Source organism: Saccostrea echinata, unplaced genomic scaffold, assembly GCF_033153115.1.
Source record: "Saccostrea echinata isolate AGI-Se365-2 ecotype Australia unplaced genomic scaffold, CSIRO_AGI_Sech_v1 ptg000029l, whole genome shotgun sequence".
Classification (NCBI taxonomy): domain Eukaryota; kingdom Metazoa; phylum Mollusca; class Bivalvia; order Ostreida; family Ostreidae; genus Saccostrea; species Saccostrea echinata.
Genome location: NW_026889778.1, coordinates 16,547,068 through 16,566,133, shown reverse-complemented (window position 1 = coordinate 16,566,133; position 19,066 = coordinate 16,547,068). Strand labels below are relative to the sequence as shown.

General features: G+C 29.8%; 1 protein-coding gene across 1 annotated transcript in view; it reads left to right on the top strand.

Annotated features, from left to right (window-relative positions):
• Positions 1–18,738, top strand: part of LOC133194554 (uncharacterized) — a 48,104-nt gene extending 29,366 nt beyond the window's left edge. The window contains exons 3-6 of the mRNA XM_061330500.1: positions 15,927–16,046; positions 17,734–17,806; positions 17,948–18,090; positions 18,529–18,738. Of these exons, the coding sequence (XP_061186484.1) occupies positions 15,927–16,046; positions 17,734–17,806; positions 17,948–18,090; positions 18,529–18,602 (410 nt within the window). The 3' untranslated portion in view covers positions 18,603–18,738. The remainder of the gene's footprint in view (positions 1–15,926; positions 16,047–17,733; positions 17,807–17,947; positions 18,091–18,528) is intronic.
• Positions 18,739–19,066: the final 328 nt, after the last annotated feature.

Here is a 19,066-nt window from a genome sequence, read left to right as displayed (position 1 = left end):
GGGATAACATTTAAAAAAATGATTTGTTTAAAGTTCAGCTCATACAAGGACTATTAAAAACCAAAACATGGTCGCTTACAATTGCAATACTCCGAAGAATAAGTATCATAACAAGCTGAAGGTGATCTTTGAACAATTTTAAAATAATTTTTATCTGATGTATGTTTCCCCTAAGTTAGAAGGATTTTTATTCATGACTCAAGTGAAACGTGTTAATTTTCACGGTTTTTATATTTTTTGCATAATTCTATTTAGTTGCATATAACGCCCCTATTTTAATGTTTTTTTTTATGTTTTATAATTTTGACTAAAGACTCAAAATGTAAGTACATGAGTGAATAGTCTTAATTTTTTTTTATTCCTGATTCAAAGCTATATATTTCTTTAATTGCAACATCTGATTCTAATCCACCTTTAACCATTGATGTGCATTATTTCTTTTCGTCAGATGTAAATAAATTATTTGTAAAAACACCAGGTATCATTACCGAGTACCTTGTTTACTCAAGTTGAGTGTGTCTTTAAAAAAATAAATAAAAAAAACAAAAATCTATCCTTCTTTAGAAATAAAACTAAATAATAATACCAATAATAAAAAAAAAATCAAGCCTAGAATCAAAGGCAAATAGTTGGAAATATAATTTTTTTGTCTTTTCTAGCGCAGCCCCTAGAAGTGATGCGCAGTTCACAAATCTTGCCCGTTTTAAAGAATTTTAAAATAAGTAAAAATGGAGCAATCAAAATTCTTACTTGGGATTTTTTAGAGAACGATTAATAAAAAGGCAATTAATGAATATTCATAAATAACCGACATTTGGAAACTTTTTTTGCTGAAGGAACTCAACTTGGTTTAACATAAATCTCGTTTTGGAAAGGGACACTGAACTTAGAACTTCATTTTATTTATTCATTTACTTTTTGTTTTTGCTTTAAATTTTCTTTTGTGTTGAACAATCTATTATTATGATGTTTTGTAAATACTCTTTCTACATTTATATCGTTTTAAAAAAATTTAACAATATTGAATTTAATCAGCTAAAGGGTAACAATATCTTATTTGCTTATCAAAAATACGACTTTTCTTTGTAGGTTGACAGAGCCTTTGTAATTAAAAGAAAATGTAATTTGTCTTATAGATGTGCATGATAACGAGCAAAAATTCTATTCTTAAAACTTTAAAAAGTGTTCAGATTTGTTAGCAGTAATTTTTCATCGGCTTGTCATTAGTTTATCTGTAATTATTCCTTAACAATTTCATAAAATTATCCACTTCTTTAATGAATGTGTTTCTGTTATTGTGATAAGAATATTCAGGTACGTTGAACTAGTGATGATTATATGCTCAACTGTCTATTTTTTTTTTACTCAAATGTTTAATTGTAATTATGGACTATAAAATTTATGTCTTAATATAACCTTATTTATATTAAAATTACAATTCAACTGTGGACTTATTAATTCTAATTTGTTCTCTAACTCTAACTTGAATTTACGGAAGCAACAAAGTTTCTACACTTGTTGTGCTATAACTTGTATATTGTCTTATATTTTAATGTCTTATCAATATATAAAGTGTTATAACTCATTATTTATACACATATTTCAAATTGTATCTTTGTTCCATAACTGATTTTATTTAACTAATTTTATTGCTATAAGTATTATCAACTTAAAAAAAAATATTGATTTGAAGATATTGATGAAAGCAAGATATTTAATCATATCAATATAGTGATGTTGACATGTAAAGATAAATTATATATATATATATATATATATATATATATATATATATATATATATATATATATATATATATATATATATATATATATATATATATATCCGCTACTATTTCCCCAAAATAAAGAATACTAGCAGTTAATAATCAAACATCTGTGTTTTTTTTTTCAGATATTTTATTTGGCTGACTCCCACCCTTTTCTCCTTTTGACTTTCTAATTGTAAGCTTATGCAGATTGACTGCAATGAACAACAAATTATTTTACATATTTCTAAGTAATAAGAAGTTAGATCTGATGTACTGATAGTTATGTTTTGTCTGATATATTCTATCATGATTCTCTGCGTAAATTTTTGAGCGAGAGGGGGCATAGACTCTGGAGGTTCACGTCTGTGTGGCAGATCCTATATTTACCACAGAATGAAAAAAAATCAAATATTTACAGTGAACATTCTCGAATAGGACTTGTACTAAATGTATGTATGAATGGAACATCGAAACAAATGGGGAGGGGTTGTTACTTATTATTTTAGTCACATCAATTTTTAATTCTGTAATTCTGCATACTTTGCAAGCACATAGTTTTTATTTCAAAGAGAGATGGATGAATTCTATTCATGAGAAAAAAAAAATCAAATTATTACTTGACTTGCGTTTATATCTAATTTCTTATTAATTAGAATGATGTAAGTTCATTATTGTCGAGCTTACTACATGCATATCTTTAATTTTCATGCTTAAATCAATATTTTTTCGATATATCTCTTTAATTTTCATGCTTAAATCAATATTTTTTCGATATATCTCTTAGCAATAAAATCCATTACACAGAAAAGATGCTTTAAATTCTATGAAAATACCCAGATACAATGCAACATATGAATGAAAATAAGAAATCACAACAGATTATATGTTTATAAGACAATAGAAAGTGAGACAATGTACAGAAATATAACACAACAAGTGTAGAGACCTTTTCCCTTCCGTTCATATATATATATATATATATATTTTGTTGTGTGTCGAGCTAACTACATCAATATCTTAAATGCTCATACTTAAATCAATATTTTCAAATCAATATTTTTAAGAAGATATATCTTTGAGCAATGAAATCCGTCATACAAAAAAAAAAAAAAAAAAAAAAAAAAAAAAAAAAAAAAAAAAAAAAAAAAAACTTTAAATTATGTAAAAATACTCAGATACAATGCAACATATAAATGATAATAAAATAAGAAATCATAACATATTATATGTTGATAAGACAATAAAAAGTAAGACAAGGTACATTAAAACACAACAAGTATAGAGACTTTTACGCTTCCGTAAATAGAAAAAGATAATTATTTAAATAATAAAGATAACGTTCCAATATTCGTATCAGAATTTAATTGATGGACATAGTTTTGTCTTATTTTTTTCTTTCCGTAAAATCTCTAAATCAGTGATGTATATTTTCACAAGTTTATTCAATTTAATGAAGTTGTTAAATAAACAATCAGTCAATCTGAAAAAAAAAAATCGAGAATTTCGGTCAAAATTATTTAATGCTCTTTGTAAAAACCAGAAAAACGTTTTCTTCACATTTTTTTGAAGCTGTAATATAGCTTTTCATTATTGTTATGTCCATCTAACACTGTTTAATGCGGAGTTTTTATGGAAATAGATTGATTGATTGTTTGTTGTTTAACGTCCCTCTCGAGAATTTTTCATTCATATGGAGACGCCACCACTTGCCGGTGGAGAGCTGCAAATTTTGTCCTATACTTGGCACTTACGGCCATTGAGCAGTGAGGGATCTTTTTCTAGCCAGCACCTACTGCGACACGGGACCTCGGTTTATACGGTCTCATCCGAAGGACCGGTCTCCACGTCCCACAGTGGGATTCGAATCCGCGACGTAAGGATCAACTCCTTACTTCGCGACTCTAGAGCAGACGCTCTAACCACTGCGCAACGCGGGCGACTTATGGAAATAGATCTCGCAGTCAAAAAAGAGACAAGTTTAATTATTTATGTCTCTTGTTGAAGATACTAATATAAATTTTGTTTCTTGATTATAAAAATCACATGAAATTTTAGCTTTTAAATATATGTTTCAAAATTATTTTACATAATTTTCTAGATGAAGAATTTACAGCGTTCTCCGAGGTGAAGATTTACCCTGAATCATTTGTTTAAGAAACAGGTGCCCGTCGCCGATAATTGTCATCATCGCGATACGAGATGTGTAATTAATTAGTCTAATCCGCGCAATTAGCATAGAATATACAAAATGTATACAAGATATATAACATCGCAAAGCTCCTCAATACAACATGTGAACTTTGTGTTCAATCTCTACAACTTTATAATTTTAATCCAAAAAACTTTCAATAAGACGTCGTGGCGTTAGGGTAAGATGCCAGACTACCATGCAAGAGGGCCATCTTTCGAACCCGAGTTTCTGCAGTATTTTTTTTTCTTATATTCACTTTTTATTTTGTTTTATTCGACAATAGAGTAAATTAATACCGTTATAGTAGGAAAATTGAAATTAAAAATCTTAGTTAAAAAATAAGCCGAATATTTAATAAAAAGATACAACTGAAAGATAACTGAAAGATCACTGAAATGTATCTGCCATTCAGTCGACTGAAAAATGACTGAAAAATGACTGAGTGACTTCCGCTTTTGTTTTTGCAGAGTGAGCACCAGAAAATTTTGCTTGTGGAAAATGACCTTTATTGTTATCTGTAAGTTGCAAATCTCCACCATTGGTCTGTTGGCAGAAAGTAGACTGTATAGATGTTGAGATGTATGAAAAGGCTATTGACTGTGATGAAATAGATAAGTCTGTAAAAGGATTGTCAAATAACAAAAGTCCAGGTTCCGACGGGTAAACTTTTAAATTTTACAAAATGTTTTTGCCACAACTCTCGCCTGTTTTATATGAAAATTACCGAGCTAGAAATACAAGGCTATCTGTCACATTTGATGAAGATGGGTATTATTACATTGACATACAAGAGAAAAGGTTACAAACGATTTTAAAAAAAATGGAGACCAATAAGCCTACTTACTGTTGACTATAAGATGATAGCGAGAGTGATTTCCAATAGGTTAAAATTTGTATTGCCAAATACTGTATCTGAAAATCAGACTTGCTGCGTTATTGGTAAAGATATTGCTGACACATTGGTAAGTATAAGAGACATAATAGATATGGTGGAAATGGATGATTTAGAAGGATATAATTAAAATATAGATCAAGAAAAGGCTTTTGAGAGAGTAAATCATGCTTATTTACTTGACGTTTTGAAAATGTTTGGATTTGGGCCATCTTTTAGAAAATGGATTAGCATTTTTATACAGATATTTACAACAGTGTAAAGAGTAATTGAGTTTTAACTAATTATTTACCAATTAAAAACTCAGTAAGACAACGCTGTCCTATTTCTGTATTACTGTATGTGCAAGTATTGTCATCAGAACCTTTAAGTTGTATTTTTAAAAGTAACACGAGTATTGTGGGGATTTCTATACCAATGTCTAATGAACACAATGGTGTTTCAACATGCTGATGACACAACTCTAGCAGCATGTGAGAAGAAATATATTTTTGAAATTTTGAAAATGTTTAATTTATATGGAAAAGCTTCTGGTGCAAAAATTAACATACAAGAATCTGAAATAATGTGTATTGGAAGTGCATGTCTATCTGAGAATAAAAAAGTGTCACTATGTATAACAGAAAAAAAGGTTATGAAAATATTTGGAATATATTTTGGAAAGAACAAACAGGAATGTGAAATTTTGAATTGGAGACACCAAGTTCAGAAAATAAAATAATTTTTATTTATTTATTTATTTATTTTTTTTTTTTTTGGAGATTAAGAAAGTTAACAATTCAAGGAAGAGTTATTAATATATCGTTTGTGTCAAAATTGCAGTATTCTTTAAATGTGATAGAAATTCCTAAATGGGCTCGAGAAAGTATTAAAAAAGAATGTACTATTTTTTTGTGGAATTACGGGAAACATTTACTTTCGTACAAAACAATAATTGGAGAAAGAAAGAGAAGGCGGTTTGAATGTTATAGATACGAGGGGTAATCGAAAAGTTCGCGAACTATCCCTATATTTACAAAACCACGATTCAGACCAGAATGAGATTTGGCACACAAATAGCCATATTCTATGAATAGAAGGTGTTATATAATGTTTTGCCCCGTGTTTGTGAAGTCACAATGTGAAAATGACGTCAATATGTAGGTGACTTGTACTCGTGCAACGAACGACTGTAAAGTTTAACCTACATCTTAGAAATTCCTTTGCAATAGAATATGGTAATTTGTACAAGGTTTATGAAGACAAAAGACTTACCAGAAGTTCAGTCATTAATTGAATTGATTGTTTTAGTGAAGGCAGGGAGATTGTTAAAAATGATGTTTGTTCGAAAGCAAGCTGGGGAAAAGATGTGTCCTTTGTTAAGCAATTTGTTAGGAAAGATCGCCAAGTTACAATTAGAAAAATAGAAAAATAGTTGAATATCTTAACAATAATATAATTATTAAATCCCTAAAATATCGATTAATTTAGACTTGAAACATATGAGATATGATAAAAAGAGGTCGTCCATACTTTATCCACATTGGATGAAAGACGCTTCCGAGACAGAGGACTCGGGTTTTGATGATCACCATGCTAATTATGGAAAGGGATGTCCTTTTCCACCCACCCTATTGCCGAAATTTGGCCATTTCTGACAGATAGACTGTTCTTGTTATAAAAATTAACTTGCATGTTAAGAAGTATAAGACTCGGAAAAATCTTTTAGCTTCTGTGAACAGAACGCCACGGAGCATGTCAAGTGACCGCCTGGATCACGTAATTCGCGCATGGGCAGAAAAATGGCAGAGGTGCATTACAGTTAGAGAGGACTTCTTTAAAAAAATGAGCACCTCATTTTATTTCTTTTAAGGAACTACAGAATCAATCTTCTAGCAGTACAGAAACAGCTCGTCCGCTCGACCGCTCGTCCATCTAGGCAAGTCAAACAACTTGATTTCGATGCCGATGGAATTCTTGTTGCGCTGTCCTACATTACATGGTCATTGAGAATGGAAGTGAGATACAGTTATTTAGACATTAGCTTTATTAGAGGATCGTTACCGATACATATTGTAATGAATTAATTTTTATTTATAAAGCACGTTTTACAACAACTCTTAAACTAACATGACTGCCCTAAGTGAAGAAATATTAATAAAGAAAGTACAGGATGCCCACTTCCGCCTCAACCCTGGGTTGAACTCTCGACCTACGGAATCTGTCTCCTAGCAGTACAGTAACAGCGTGTTAGACAGCTTGGCTATCTAGGCAAGTAAAAAAAAAACTTGCTTTCAATGCCGATGTATTCATCATAAGTTGCCATGATATGTACAAAACACAGAGTATATCTTGCTTTGTTAGAAACCGAAGCCCTTGAAAATGCAAATGGTTTATAGATTGATAATCATAACTGTGAGTGTGCTCGAACAAAGGGTTCCCTGTGATACAGGCATGATCGCAATATGATTTCTGGTTGGTGCAAAAACAACAATTTACAGTAACATATCAAGGTAAAAAGAATCAGACTTAGCAGTCTTTCTATCAGAGGGCTCTGCGTGTTTTTATCATAGATTTAGTTAAGCAAAAAGACGTGGGGGGGGGGGGCTTTGAGGAGTGTATACATTTTACGTCGTCCGCCGACATAAAAGATAAATGCATGGTGTGCAGTGTCTTATACCTCGGATTCTATATAGAAACCCTTACTAGTAACTCTTATCAGTAACCCTGTATGGAAACCCTTATCAGTGTTTTATCCCTATTATTCTATATAGATACCCTTATAACTGCATGAATAGACAATGTAGATTGATCATTTTCCCAACTTTGCCCCAAATAAAGTCTATGTTTACTTCTTCAAAAGAAGGGATATGAGCTAGTGTATACGAAATAAATTGCCCAAAGTTTATTAAATGAAATTATTATAATTATTATTTTAAAATTAAGATGTCTAATAATTAGAATAACTTTGATATGATATGATAATGGTATGTAGTCAAAAGTGTTAATTTTATATGCTTCCAAAAGTAGATACGGATATACAGTATCAACTGCTGTCAAACGTGTCAGCAGGGAATTTCTGTTAAAGGTTGTAGAGTGAATGCAAGGGCCAAACGACTGATTGAATGTACTTGTCATTTTGTTGATGGGTATGTTTCAAAGGTAATGGAAATAATGATATTTCCGAGATGATTTAAAGTTCATAATCTTTTTTTTTTATATAATATCAGATTACTAAAAACATATAAAGTATTATAAAGACCTTAAAGTTGTCTGAAATCCATATTTTTTTTTTACTTATTGAGCCAAGCTTCTTTGAAAATGACATTTAGAGAGTTACATTTTCTTTTCTCTGTCAGACTCTACAAGTGCAAGAATAGATGGTTTTCATATGTTATTTTTAAGCATATGCATGTATTATAAATGTACTATATTGAGATAAGATATTATGAGAAACGAAGAAATTTGTCCAATTTTAACTCAGCAAAAGAAATAAAGAACATAATGAATTATAACCAAAATATCAATCTAGAGGAGAAATTGTTATCAAAGTAAGTATGGAATCATCATCACCACCATATTTATTAAAAAAAAAAAAAAAAAACAAAAAAAAAAACAAAAAAAAAAACAAAAAAAAAAACAAAAACAAAAAACAAAAAAAAAAAAAAAAAAACCTTGTATGTCTTATATCGTACACTCAGATCTAGATTATTTGAGTCATCTGTGACACCATTAATATTTATTAAATAGTAACTTATTAACAGCTGAACTATGTCAACATCATTTCATTCCCACTATTTCATATAGATGTTTAAGGGTACGCGGGTTATGCAATTTTTTCTGCAATAGCTACAACCTTAATTCCCGTAATAACAAATAATAAAGAGAGACATTTTATTGTTAAATTCATATCTAGATAAATAAACATATAAATTAAAATCAAATTAGCAAAATATTGTATTTTAGATGTGTCGTGTATATACTTATACGTTTTATTGATGAAGGTGTCAGAGAGACTTCTCAAACAATCTAATACAGGTGATATGCTTAGCGGCGTTTACTGATTGATAAATAAAGGTGATATAATATTCAGTTGATGAAGATATATAATATTAAGTGTAATACATAAATACAATGAAGTGATGCTTTTAGAGTCAGAGTTTTACATTGTAAGCTATGCTTGTATACAAAAAAGTGAGTCCAAGAACAAGAGATATTTTCTTCATGTTATCTTTTTGTAGGAAGAAATATGATAAAAGTAAAAAATCCTTTGATAGTACATGTTAAATTACGCCAGGTTCTAAGTATTATAGAAAAAAGATAGAAATATTCTCATTCGTTACAGGCAAAACTCGATGCAATTTTTTTAAGTGAAAAAGTATTAAAAAAAATCAGAAATAATGTCAACAGAAAATGTAACTGAATGTTTTTATTAGGCTCACCAGTTACTAGTGTATCTATATCTTACAGGCATGAGTCAACGATGAAAAATTACATGTATATAATGGTTCCTATACTTGGGTAAATAACTATCACCTTCATCCATTCCATCCTCATATCCTCATATCAGAGATTTTACAACACATACATTATACAATTTATATTATGATATGCTAGGAACATCAACATGTTAATGTCATGAAAAGGGGGGGGGTACACTCTAAGGTATTAACAAGATCGAGGCAACATCATATTTGAGTAGAAGCCCTGCTTAAAAGCGCAGGCAACATCATATTTGAGTAGAAGCCCTGCTAAAAAGCGCAGATGAACTTTACAAAACATTTCTCTTTGGTCATATTCGTCTTTGAACGTTACTTTTAGAGGCTAGTAACGTTAAATACAAGTCATAAGCACACATGTGTGTTAAGTGTACATATAAATGAACACCAATTTGTTTAATACACAATCAAAACATGAGTTCTGATATGCTCTTTGATAGAACATCGCAACACAACATATTGGGATCTATATATATATATATATATATATATATATATATATATATATATATATATATATATATATATATATATATATATATATATATATATATATATATATATATATATATATACATATATAATCATAAAAGAAAAAGAAAATGCACAGTTTCCAAATTTCATTTAACACAAGCGCTTTCTGGATTTAACAATCCTTCTTCAGGTGTATATACTTTGAGCTGCATTTCATTTGATTTCAAATCAGTTCAAAGTATGTACACCTGAAGAAGGATTGTTAAATCCAGAAAGCGCTTGTGTAAAATGAAATTTGGAAACTGTGCATTTTCTTTTTCTTTTATGATTATTTTTACTGTGTGACATCATCTTTTAACTAGTTTTGAATTATATATATATATATATATATATATATATATATATATATATATAGAGAGAGAGAGAGAGAGAGAGAGAGAGAGAGAGAGAGAGAGAGAGAGAGAGAACACATGTTGGAATAACTGAGGTGTAACAGTCCATAATACATGTAATTTTGCAAAAGCATTGCTGTCTGATCCGTCATTGTTGATTGATCTGTTGGTTTGGTCATCCTCATGTGTATGCCCGCAGCAGTGACAATCCAAATTTGTGATAATGAAGGACACAGTGATATAAATGTAAAAATATAAATGAAAGAATGTTGAAAACTCAGCTACATCTAAATTTAATTTTTTTTTAATTGTGCATAGGTATAACCTTACTTTGCAATAATATCATTTAAGTTGTAACAGTAATACTACGCCGAAGACCGAGTTTTCCAAACAACTGTTTATGGCCGCAGTGAATCAGATGCTTACATGTAGGAAATTTGACTGTTTTACAAAGTATATCCTACTGCATCAAAACATCTTGCGACAATTCACACAAATCAACCAAGATTTAATCATTACTATTTCAAAATGAAGTAAATTTGCACTTAAAGTATTTGTTGTAAAGTCTTAATAACAAAGTTAGAACTAATTGACATTATTTCAACAAAACGTGATAATTTCTCACATACAGAAAATAAAAGATAGCGCTTTCATTTATGTTCTTCCGAAGGAGAAATTACTCTAATTCCTTCTATATAATTACTAGTTTGTAGCAGAGGGGAACAATTTTGTCAGCTCTTATCACCCGATACATAAAAATTTAGATGATAATATTTTAAAGAACAAACATTTTTCTGATATGTTAGGAGATAAAAATCTTAGATTATTATTCGCATCATTTAACTTTAAAATATTGTATACATTGCACATGCCAATTACATGTACATATAAATGTGTAAGTAAATAATTATCAAGAAAGGCGTAAGGAAATATGAATAAGGCTTAAAGGAAAATAATTCAAAAATGAAATTGATGTAAAATAGCTCTTCTGATACATATATAATGTTCATTATTTCCTTTAATTATATAAGATAGCTTTTGCCAATAACATCCTCCCAAATTACACGTATGTAAAGCGAATCAAAATGATTCAAGTTAAAACTTCCCAAGGATCATTAATATACTATTGTACATGAACATGAAAATTTTTTCTCATGAGGTTTACCTTTAAACTCACGGAAGTTTATTGGTAAATAATCAGACAGTTAGATTACCACAATCAAGAAAATCCGTAATTAATAAGCTTGCAACTTTTTGAACTTTACAGAATGTCAGTACTATACTTAGTTCTTTTAAATGTCTATGTGCTTGTAGTGTAAATTTTATAGTGTCATAGTCATCACTATAGTTAATAAAAGTTTTCAAAATCATCACTATAGTTAATCAAAGTGTCATAATAACTATTTTATCTGATTATGCATGTAGTGTGATTTTTTTCAATGTAAATAATTACATATCAGCTTAAAAAATTAAACGGGAAAATACGATTTAGATTATAAATGAAACAGAATTAATTTTGAAGAAGGTACAGTTTTGGCTTTATTGTGTCCTAAAAATTTAATGTTCTCGAAAAGTTTCGAAACTGGCTTAAATATGAGTTGAGTATATTACTGATAAATCATGAAAAAATATGGCATAAAGAGGGCCATTCTGGAAATATGACGTCATTAATTGGATGCAATTCTCTGTTATAAGCAGAAATAGCCTCAAAATGACCCTTTCCAGAGATTATTTTCTTTAAGACAACAGTGTCCACAGCGGTCGCCCACTTCAATTTTCGGATATATAGTGTAAAATTCATTGAAAAATTTCATATCTCAAAATCTTTGTGGGCGATGCATGTGGTCTATATTATCTGAAAGAAAATTTAATTAAAAATTGATGTCTTCTGCATTTTTAAAGAAAATACGGGAAAATGCACAAGTACATAACGTCACTATTAGCATTTAAAAGGTCATGCGAGAAAATGAGTTGTATGATCTTTCCGTCTGGACTTTCAATGATTCAGAAAGTATGAGTTTTAATTTTTTACATCACTTTCATTTTTAAGAAAAATACAGGCAAGATTTGTGTTGAAACCGTAGGCACCTTGTTCTTTGATACAAAATTTAACACGCTTTAAATACATTGTGTTTGCAGTGACTAGGATCTAAAAATGTGTATTTTATATAATCAATGCATAATGAAGATAAAGTTCTAATCAATCAAACGTAGCGTCAATTTATAATAAATATTTAACTGTTTATAAAATATATTCATTGTAAAGGAAATCTCTCAAAACACACAATTCATGTTAGCATTAAAAAAAAGTATTTTTTGTTAAATTCAAACCACTTTAGAATAAGACATGATTACCTTTTTTCATGCATCATAAGTTATAAATATACACTTTGTTGCCTTTTGTCAAAGAAAGGGTTTATAGTAGGCGTGACATGATTTTCCCTCCGAGCTAGACATGTTATTTAACCTTTGGTGTTTCAAGGGGTTTGTGATTTTGTCCATTTGTTTACTGGCCTCACCTATTTTGATAAAGTTTACTCTCTGGGAGTTCTTGATGACCTGGTTTAGGTGTATGACACACTTTTTCTGATGTTTTAAAATACTCGCAGGTAAAGCAAGTATGTTAACAAGGAGGTCACACATTTTTACAGAGTATTTGCAACGTCTTAAAATATGTCTATTGATACGTTATTGGGAGGTAGTGATTTCTATCTTATTTGACAGTAATCGTATTTTGAGAAGATGAGCGTTTTTCAAAAAGGATTTTCATAAATTTGGATTAGAAATACGAAAAAAAAAAAAAAAATAAATAAATAAATAAATAAATAAATAAAAAATAAATCCCCTTTCTTTTTTCAATTCTTAATAGGATCACAAAAAATTATAAATGACGTAGATTGGAAAAATGATAATATGTTGAAACGCCGTGCTTTAAAGATAAATTCGTTTGTTTTGTTTTGATTGTTGTTATCGAAACCATTTTTAAATTACACGTCACTACTCTTTTGACCTATTTAAGGGGAAAAGAAATGATTTGAATTGGCTGAACGATAGCTTGGATAAATGTTCAAAAGCAGAGATGACTACCTTTCTTGAGTATGTTCTATGTACCTTTATTAACATGAAAAGAATACTTTCTAGATTCACAACAAATTTCGTTAAAATTACGATTTGATTGCATATTCCTGTTTGCTTGTCTGATTTTGTTTTCCTTTACAAACATATATGAATGTACAATTACAGAGATTACTTTCAACTAATTAGGTTGCTTAAAGTGCCTGAAAAAGTCAATATTATCATAATCACGGTAGAGGACACGTTTTTCTAACAAGACATGTGAGAAAAAAGTCCCATTTTTTGTCAGAATGCAAAATAGTTATTTTCATATCAATTATAAAATATGGCCGCCATATTGTGCAATTCTATTGTCCACATTTAAGTACAGGAAGAAATAACAGTTCTGCTGACTAGCTAATAAAAGATGCACATTTTTCTATGGTTATTAGTTAAAGTTTAACTATTATATATCTTATTTATTGTAAATCATCACAGTATTTTTCTCCTATTCTACAAATGTACATCTTCTTAGAAGTAAAACGCAATTTAATGTTTCAAATAAATTCCAAAAATTGCCCTATTAATGATATCTCATAAAATACATACACTGTTTTGTATTGATTTTTCATTGTCTTTGCAATTTTTCTACATCTTGTCAATATATATAAAAATTGCCCCTAAAATATATTATTGTTTAGGATAGTTACCCAGCCCATAGGAAGCAATTTTACTTTGATGGGGCACAACCATACATTTTTAGTTTAGGGGCACTATCAAGTACCAAAATTCCTTGAAAAAGAGGTCATCAGGCGTTATTATTGATGGAGGGGGCACAAACATATAGTAGTTTTTTGTGGTATTCTATATACAGCTTATCAGCAAAATATCAGCAAACTTATTAGGAGGGAGGGGGTTCCTACGGTCATGTTACCGTTACCTATACTAAACATTTTGACATTATGAACGCTTAAGTTATTTTGAGATTTTGATTTACTATAGTGATGACACTGAAAACTTAGCTTAGATGTTGTGATGGCTGTGACACTATAGAGATTATTATTAAAAAACTTTAATTTTCTATACTTATCACTCATACATATATACATTATATCTTTGTGTATAACAGGCTAAGTCTATATAATTGCATACATCTTGCTTGATATACCAAATAACGTTTATATAAACATGACTTACTGATATAAGAAAGACCAATGAAAGACAAGCATCATTCATTTTAGAAATATTTAACAGGTAACAGTAATTGAAAAGCAAAAGTTTTGAAGGGGAACAATACTAAGAATAATATATATTTATGATAAAATATATTGCATGCAATGTTCACAGAATTGTTCTACATACAAGACATCAACAGATATCTTTGATCAAAGGAGAAAATCTGCAAAACTGTATAATACCCGGATATATGTTGTGAAATTAAATAAGACCTCTATAAAATAAAATTATATACTGTAGTAATAATGTTTGAACTTTGAATTATTTAATGTAAATCTTCCAAAAGATTTACCACGGTTATAACTTTTACACTTTGAGTTACTACAGTGATAACTTTGATACTTTGACACTTTGATTTACAATAGTGATGACTTTGATTTACTATAGTGATGCTCATGACACAATAGTGATAACTATGACACGATAGTGATAATTTGTAAATCTTATGTTTGCTATAGAGAAAACTCTGAAACTTTAATTTTCTATAGTTAGCTAAATTTACATATGATTTACTATAGTATGCTTAGTATGGGAATAAAGACATCAAATCAATCAAGTCATTAAACCATTTCATTTTTCAATTTTAGGTCTTTAAACTGGAACAGTTGGACCAGGATATACCTTTGCATATTGGTATACGATTTAATGAAATAAATGTGAAAATTTGTAAGGGTATTATAACATATATCATTTGCTTACATAAAGCATTTGTATAAATCTAAAAAAAATGAATTCCTTCCTCATATACATGTACATGAGAAATCGAATAAAAAATAAACAATATGTGAGTTGATCGAAATGTTCAGTCAAATATTTGATGTTATAGATTGCATGAATGTACTGACTAATTCTTGTCATTTTAGTTTATTCTAAGTTTATAAACTTGAAAAATGGAATATAAACCGGAACCGCAACTTTATGTTTTAAGACTGTAATTTTAGATTTATGAAACGTTAATATCATATTATAAGATGCAGAATAACATTGAATTTTGCTTCCTTTTAGATTTTCCAGACACTTACAAGGGACATGTTAGGATATGTGGTCCCTTGCAAGGACTCTGTTGATACCATTTCCAGTGTTTTTTCATGTCCAACGAACGAAGATGAATACATTAATGCTGTTAAACAGAAGAGGTGCGAATATAAAAAACATTCTTGCCCGTCATTTGAATATCACTGTGTTCTGAATGACTGGATGAATGATACTATAGAAGTGTGTGCACCATCTCTGTTGATTGTTGGTACGTGTAATATAAAACTGAGGTAGCTCTCTCTCTCTCTCTCTCTTCTTAAAATTTTCCTTTTTTCTGTGTAACTTAGACCTTCTGTGTTCATTATTTGAGCAGTTAATGTTTATGTTTTTAGTCCTGGAATCAATTTTATTTAATTCTCTTACTTGTTTTTTTTTTTTTTTTTTTTTTTTTTTTTTTATGTAGGTGGGATATGTACTGAATTCAATTTGGATGAAATGAGTATTCGGGGTAGTTTTCTGACAAACTGTACTGCATTCGATACACCATGTCCATCGGTGTACAGATCAACGACGTCATATAAATGTAATGTATATGTAAACATATGCATCTTTAGACATAACTGGTTTTATTCATATACATGCATGACTTTTGTCTTTTTATACCCGCACTTTACTAGGTCCTGGTCCTTCCGTCCGTCTGTCCGTCAGTCTGTCAGAGCATCTTCTTCCTTAAATTATTCTTACACTTTAAGCAGTAACCAGTAACTAAATCTCTGAGAATGTGATTAGTGATGGTCTGAGAATGTGCAAAGAGATTTTAAAATTTACCAAAGAATGGAGGTTAAAATCTTCTTACATTTTTTCACAATAGCCCATACCTATTTTGGTATTTGATTGGGAGTGTCTTTCAGATTTGCCATAAAGTTTCGGAAGTTTGATTTCATCCTGGAGGTGATTCGGGTAAAAATGTCCTTTTTCTATGACCCCTCTTACATTTTTTGCTGTAGCCAATTTATCTTTTGGAATATGATTGGTTTTGTTATGTAAAGTGCATTAAGATTTGGAATTTTCATTTCCATCTCAGGGGTGGAGTGGGGGATGTAAAACACAATTATTTTTTTTAAGCTGGTTAACTGAACTCCTCTTTCATTTTTTTCAGTAGCCCATTCATATTTTGAATATGACTGGGAGTAATCTGTAAATGTGCAATTAGACTGTACAGTGCACAATTGCAATTTTCACCCTGGAGGCAACTGGGTGTCCAAGAGTGTAATTTTTTAAACAGAAATTTGTTTTCCTGAACTGTCTTAATTTTTTTTTTTCAGCAGCTCTTTCATATTTTGAAACTTGATCCGGAGTGTCTTGTAGATGTGCAATAAAATTTCAGAATTTAGACTATCATTTGTGTGTGTGTGTGTGAGGGGGAAGGGGGGGAGGCTTTATAAAAACCCGTTTACCTAATTCTCTAACATTTCTGCAGTAGCCAAATCGTGTTTTGGATGGTGATTGATGTTGTCCTGTGGATGTGCAGTATAGTACATGTATCAGAAGAATGATTTTTACTTTGGGGTCAGATTATTGTAACAAATGATCTGTGATGTTTGTTTTACAAAAACTAGGTTCTCTGAACTCCTCTCATATTTTTCACAGTTCACCATTCACATTTGAATGTCTGGGAGTGTCTTGTAGATATGAATTTTGGTTTCCTTATTGTACCGGTACTTATGGAATTATAGTGGTTTCTTCCCTGGTTATCCAATTATGAAGGTTCACACATGTAAAGACAAACACCTAAGTGGGGGTATTACTTTTTTCCTCTATTATATATATATATATATTTTGAAATTGCACGTTCTCTTTCTATATAGAAAGTCTGTTATAAAGAACATTAATAACTTTAATATTTTCTACATACAGACAGAGCCCCCTTAAAGAAATATATCCCTTTTGATGTTTTATGTATCCTTAATATATGTTATTGTGACATAATATAAGGTAATTGAGCTATGAGGCATTGACCAAACCCTAAACTCTCAAACATATTACATGATTTAGGATAAAGGTTTCCCTGACAGACATATACAACTTTTTTCATCAATTATTTTCAATTGAATTAAGAACAAAACTTTCATTGTATTTTGCACTTATAGCTGTTTACATATTTTGGTGATAATAAAAGACACCAGTTTAAAGAAAATTTCAAAATTATTCCATTTCAATTAATACATCAGAGGTATGTCAATATCATACATGTAAGCCTCTGTTTTCAGATTCCGAATGCTATCTAAATTTACAGCGAAGAGGGACGTCATCAGTGAAAACAAATTTTACATCAAGTGATGGGTAAATGATTTAATGTTATATAGTTGTAACGACGTAATTTCAAATTCAATGGAAATCAACGCAATTAATTATAAAGCAGTAAGATACATGTAATATCTTAACTGACGTTATATATATATATATATATATTTTTCTTTTCAGAATGCACAAGGAAGATGAGGAAAATTTTACTCTGATTGTTTCCCTTGTATTTGTATCGGTGACTGTACTTTGCATTATAGCAGTAGTGTTGTATTTCATCCGAAAAAGAGAGAAATATAGACAGATATGCGTCGCTTGTGCAAGTAAGTTTTTTTTATATCTCAAACAATTAAATATCCATGTTATTTCACCCAACAATTTCTCAAATACATTCGTCTGTATATGTCGATACTGTTTTTGGATTTTGTACAAACCTCAAACATTATTTTTATCGATACATATATCTAAAAAATGTGTTGAAAAGTTATTACAAGCAAATAACTATCATTGAAAAAAAAAATATATATGATTTTTAAGTTCAATATCAAGGTTCCCCACAGAAGTTATATCGTATTAGTACCGGTGTAGATGCAAACTCATAAAACTGTCTTGTCATGTCATTTTTTTTATATTTCTGGTATCCATACAAATAATGAAAGATACCAAACTTTGATAAACAGCAAACACAAAGTCTATGAAATAATCTGAAACATTAGGAGGCATATCATACTTTTGATTAGAGATTTGTCTTTACTTTACAGATAAAAATAAAACAGATAAGGGAAGCAAGGTAAGATATACAACACCAAATGGGAGTGACCAGGTGGAAATATAGATAACTCATTAAGATGTAGACTATATCTCCTGTAATTAAGACATTTGTTAATAAAATCTACATTTTCTTTCAAGTATTTACATTTTGGGAATGCACCTCTTTTTCTTTCCCCTGTTTAATTCCAAGATTGATACTGATTAGGTTTTGTAACGTTTTTATAGATGTTGTACAATCATAAACTTTTCTATTATTTTCGTATAACTGCATAGTGTCTGTGTTATTCTATTATTTTTTTTTAATTTGGATTTTTTCCTCCTAAGAGCAAACTGCTTGGAAAATGAATGCCTATTTTTTTCCAGTGTTCAGAACCATGTATTGTTGTTGTATTGTTGATGTTATTATTATTATTTGGAAATTGTAATCATTATTTCAACATTTTGCTTTTGATTATGCAGCATTTTTTTTAATTTCCGAAGTAAGCATTATAGCTCATATACATGTATGTGTTCAGAAATATACAGCTG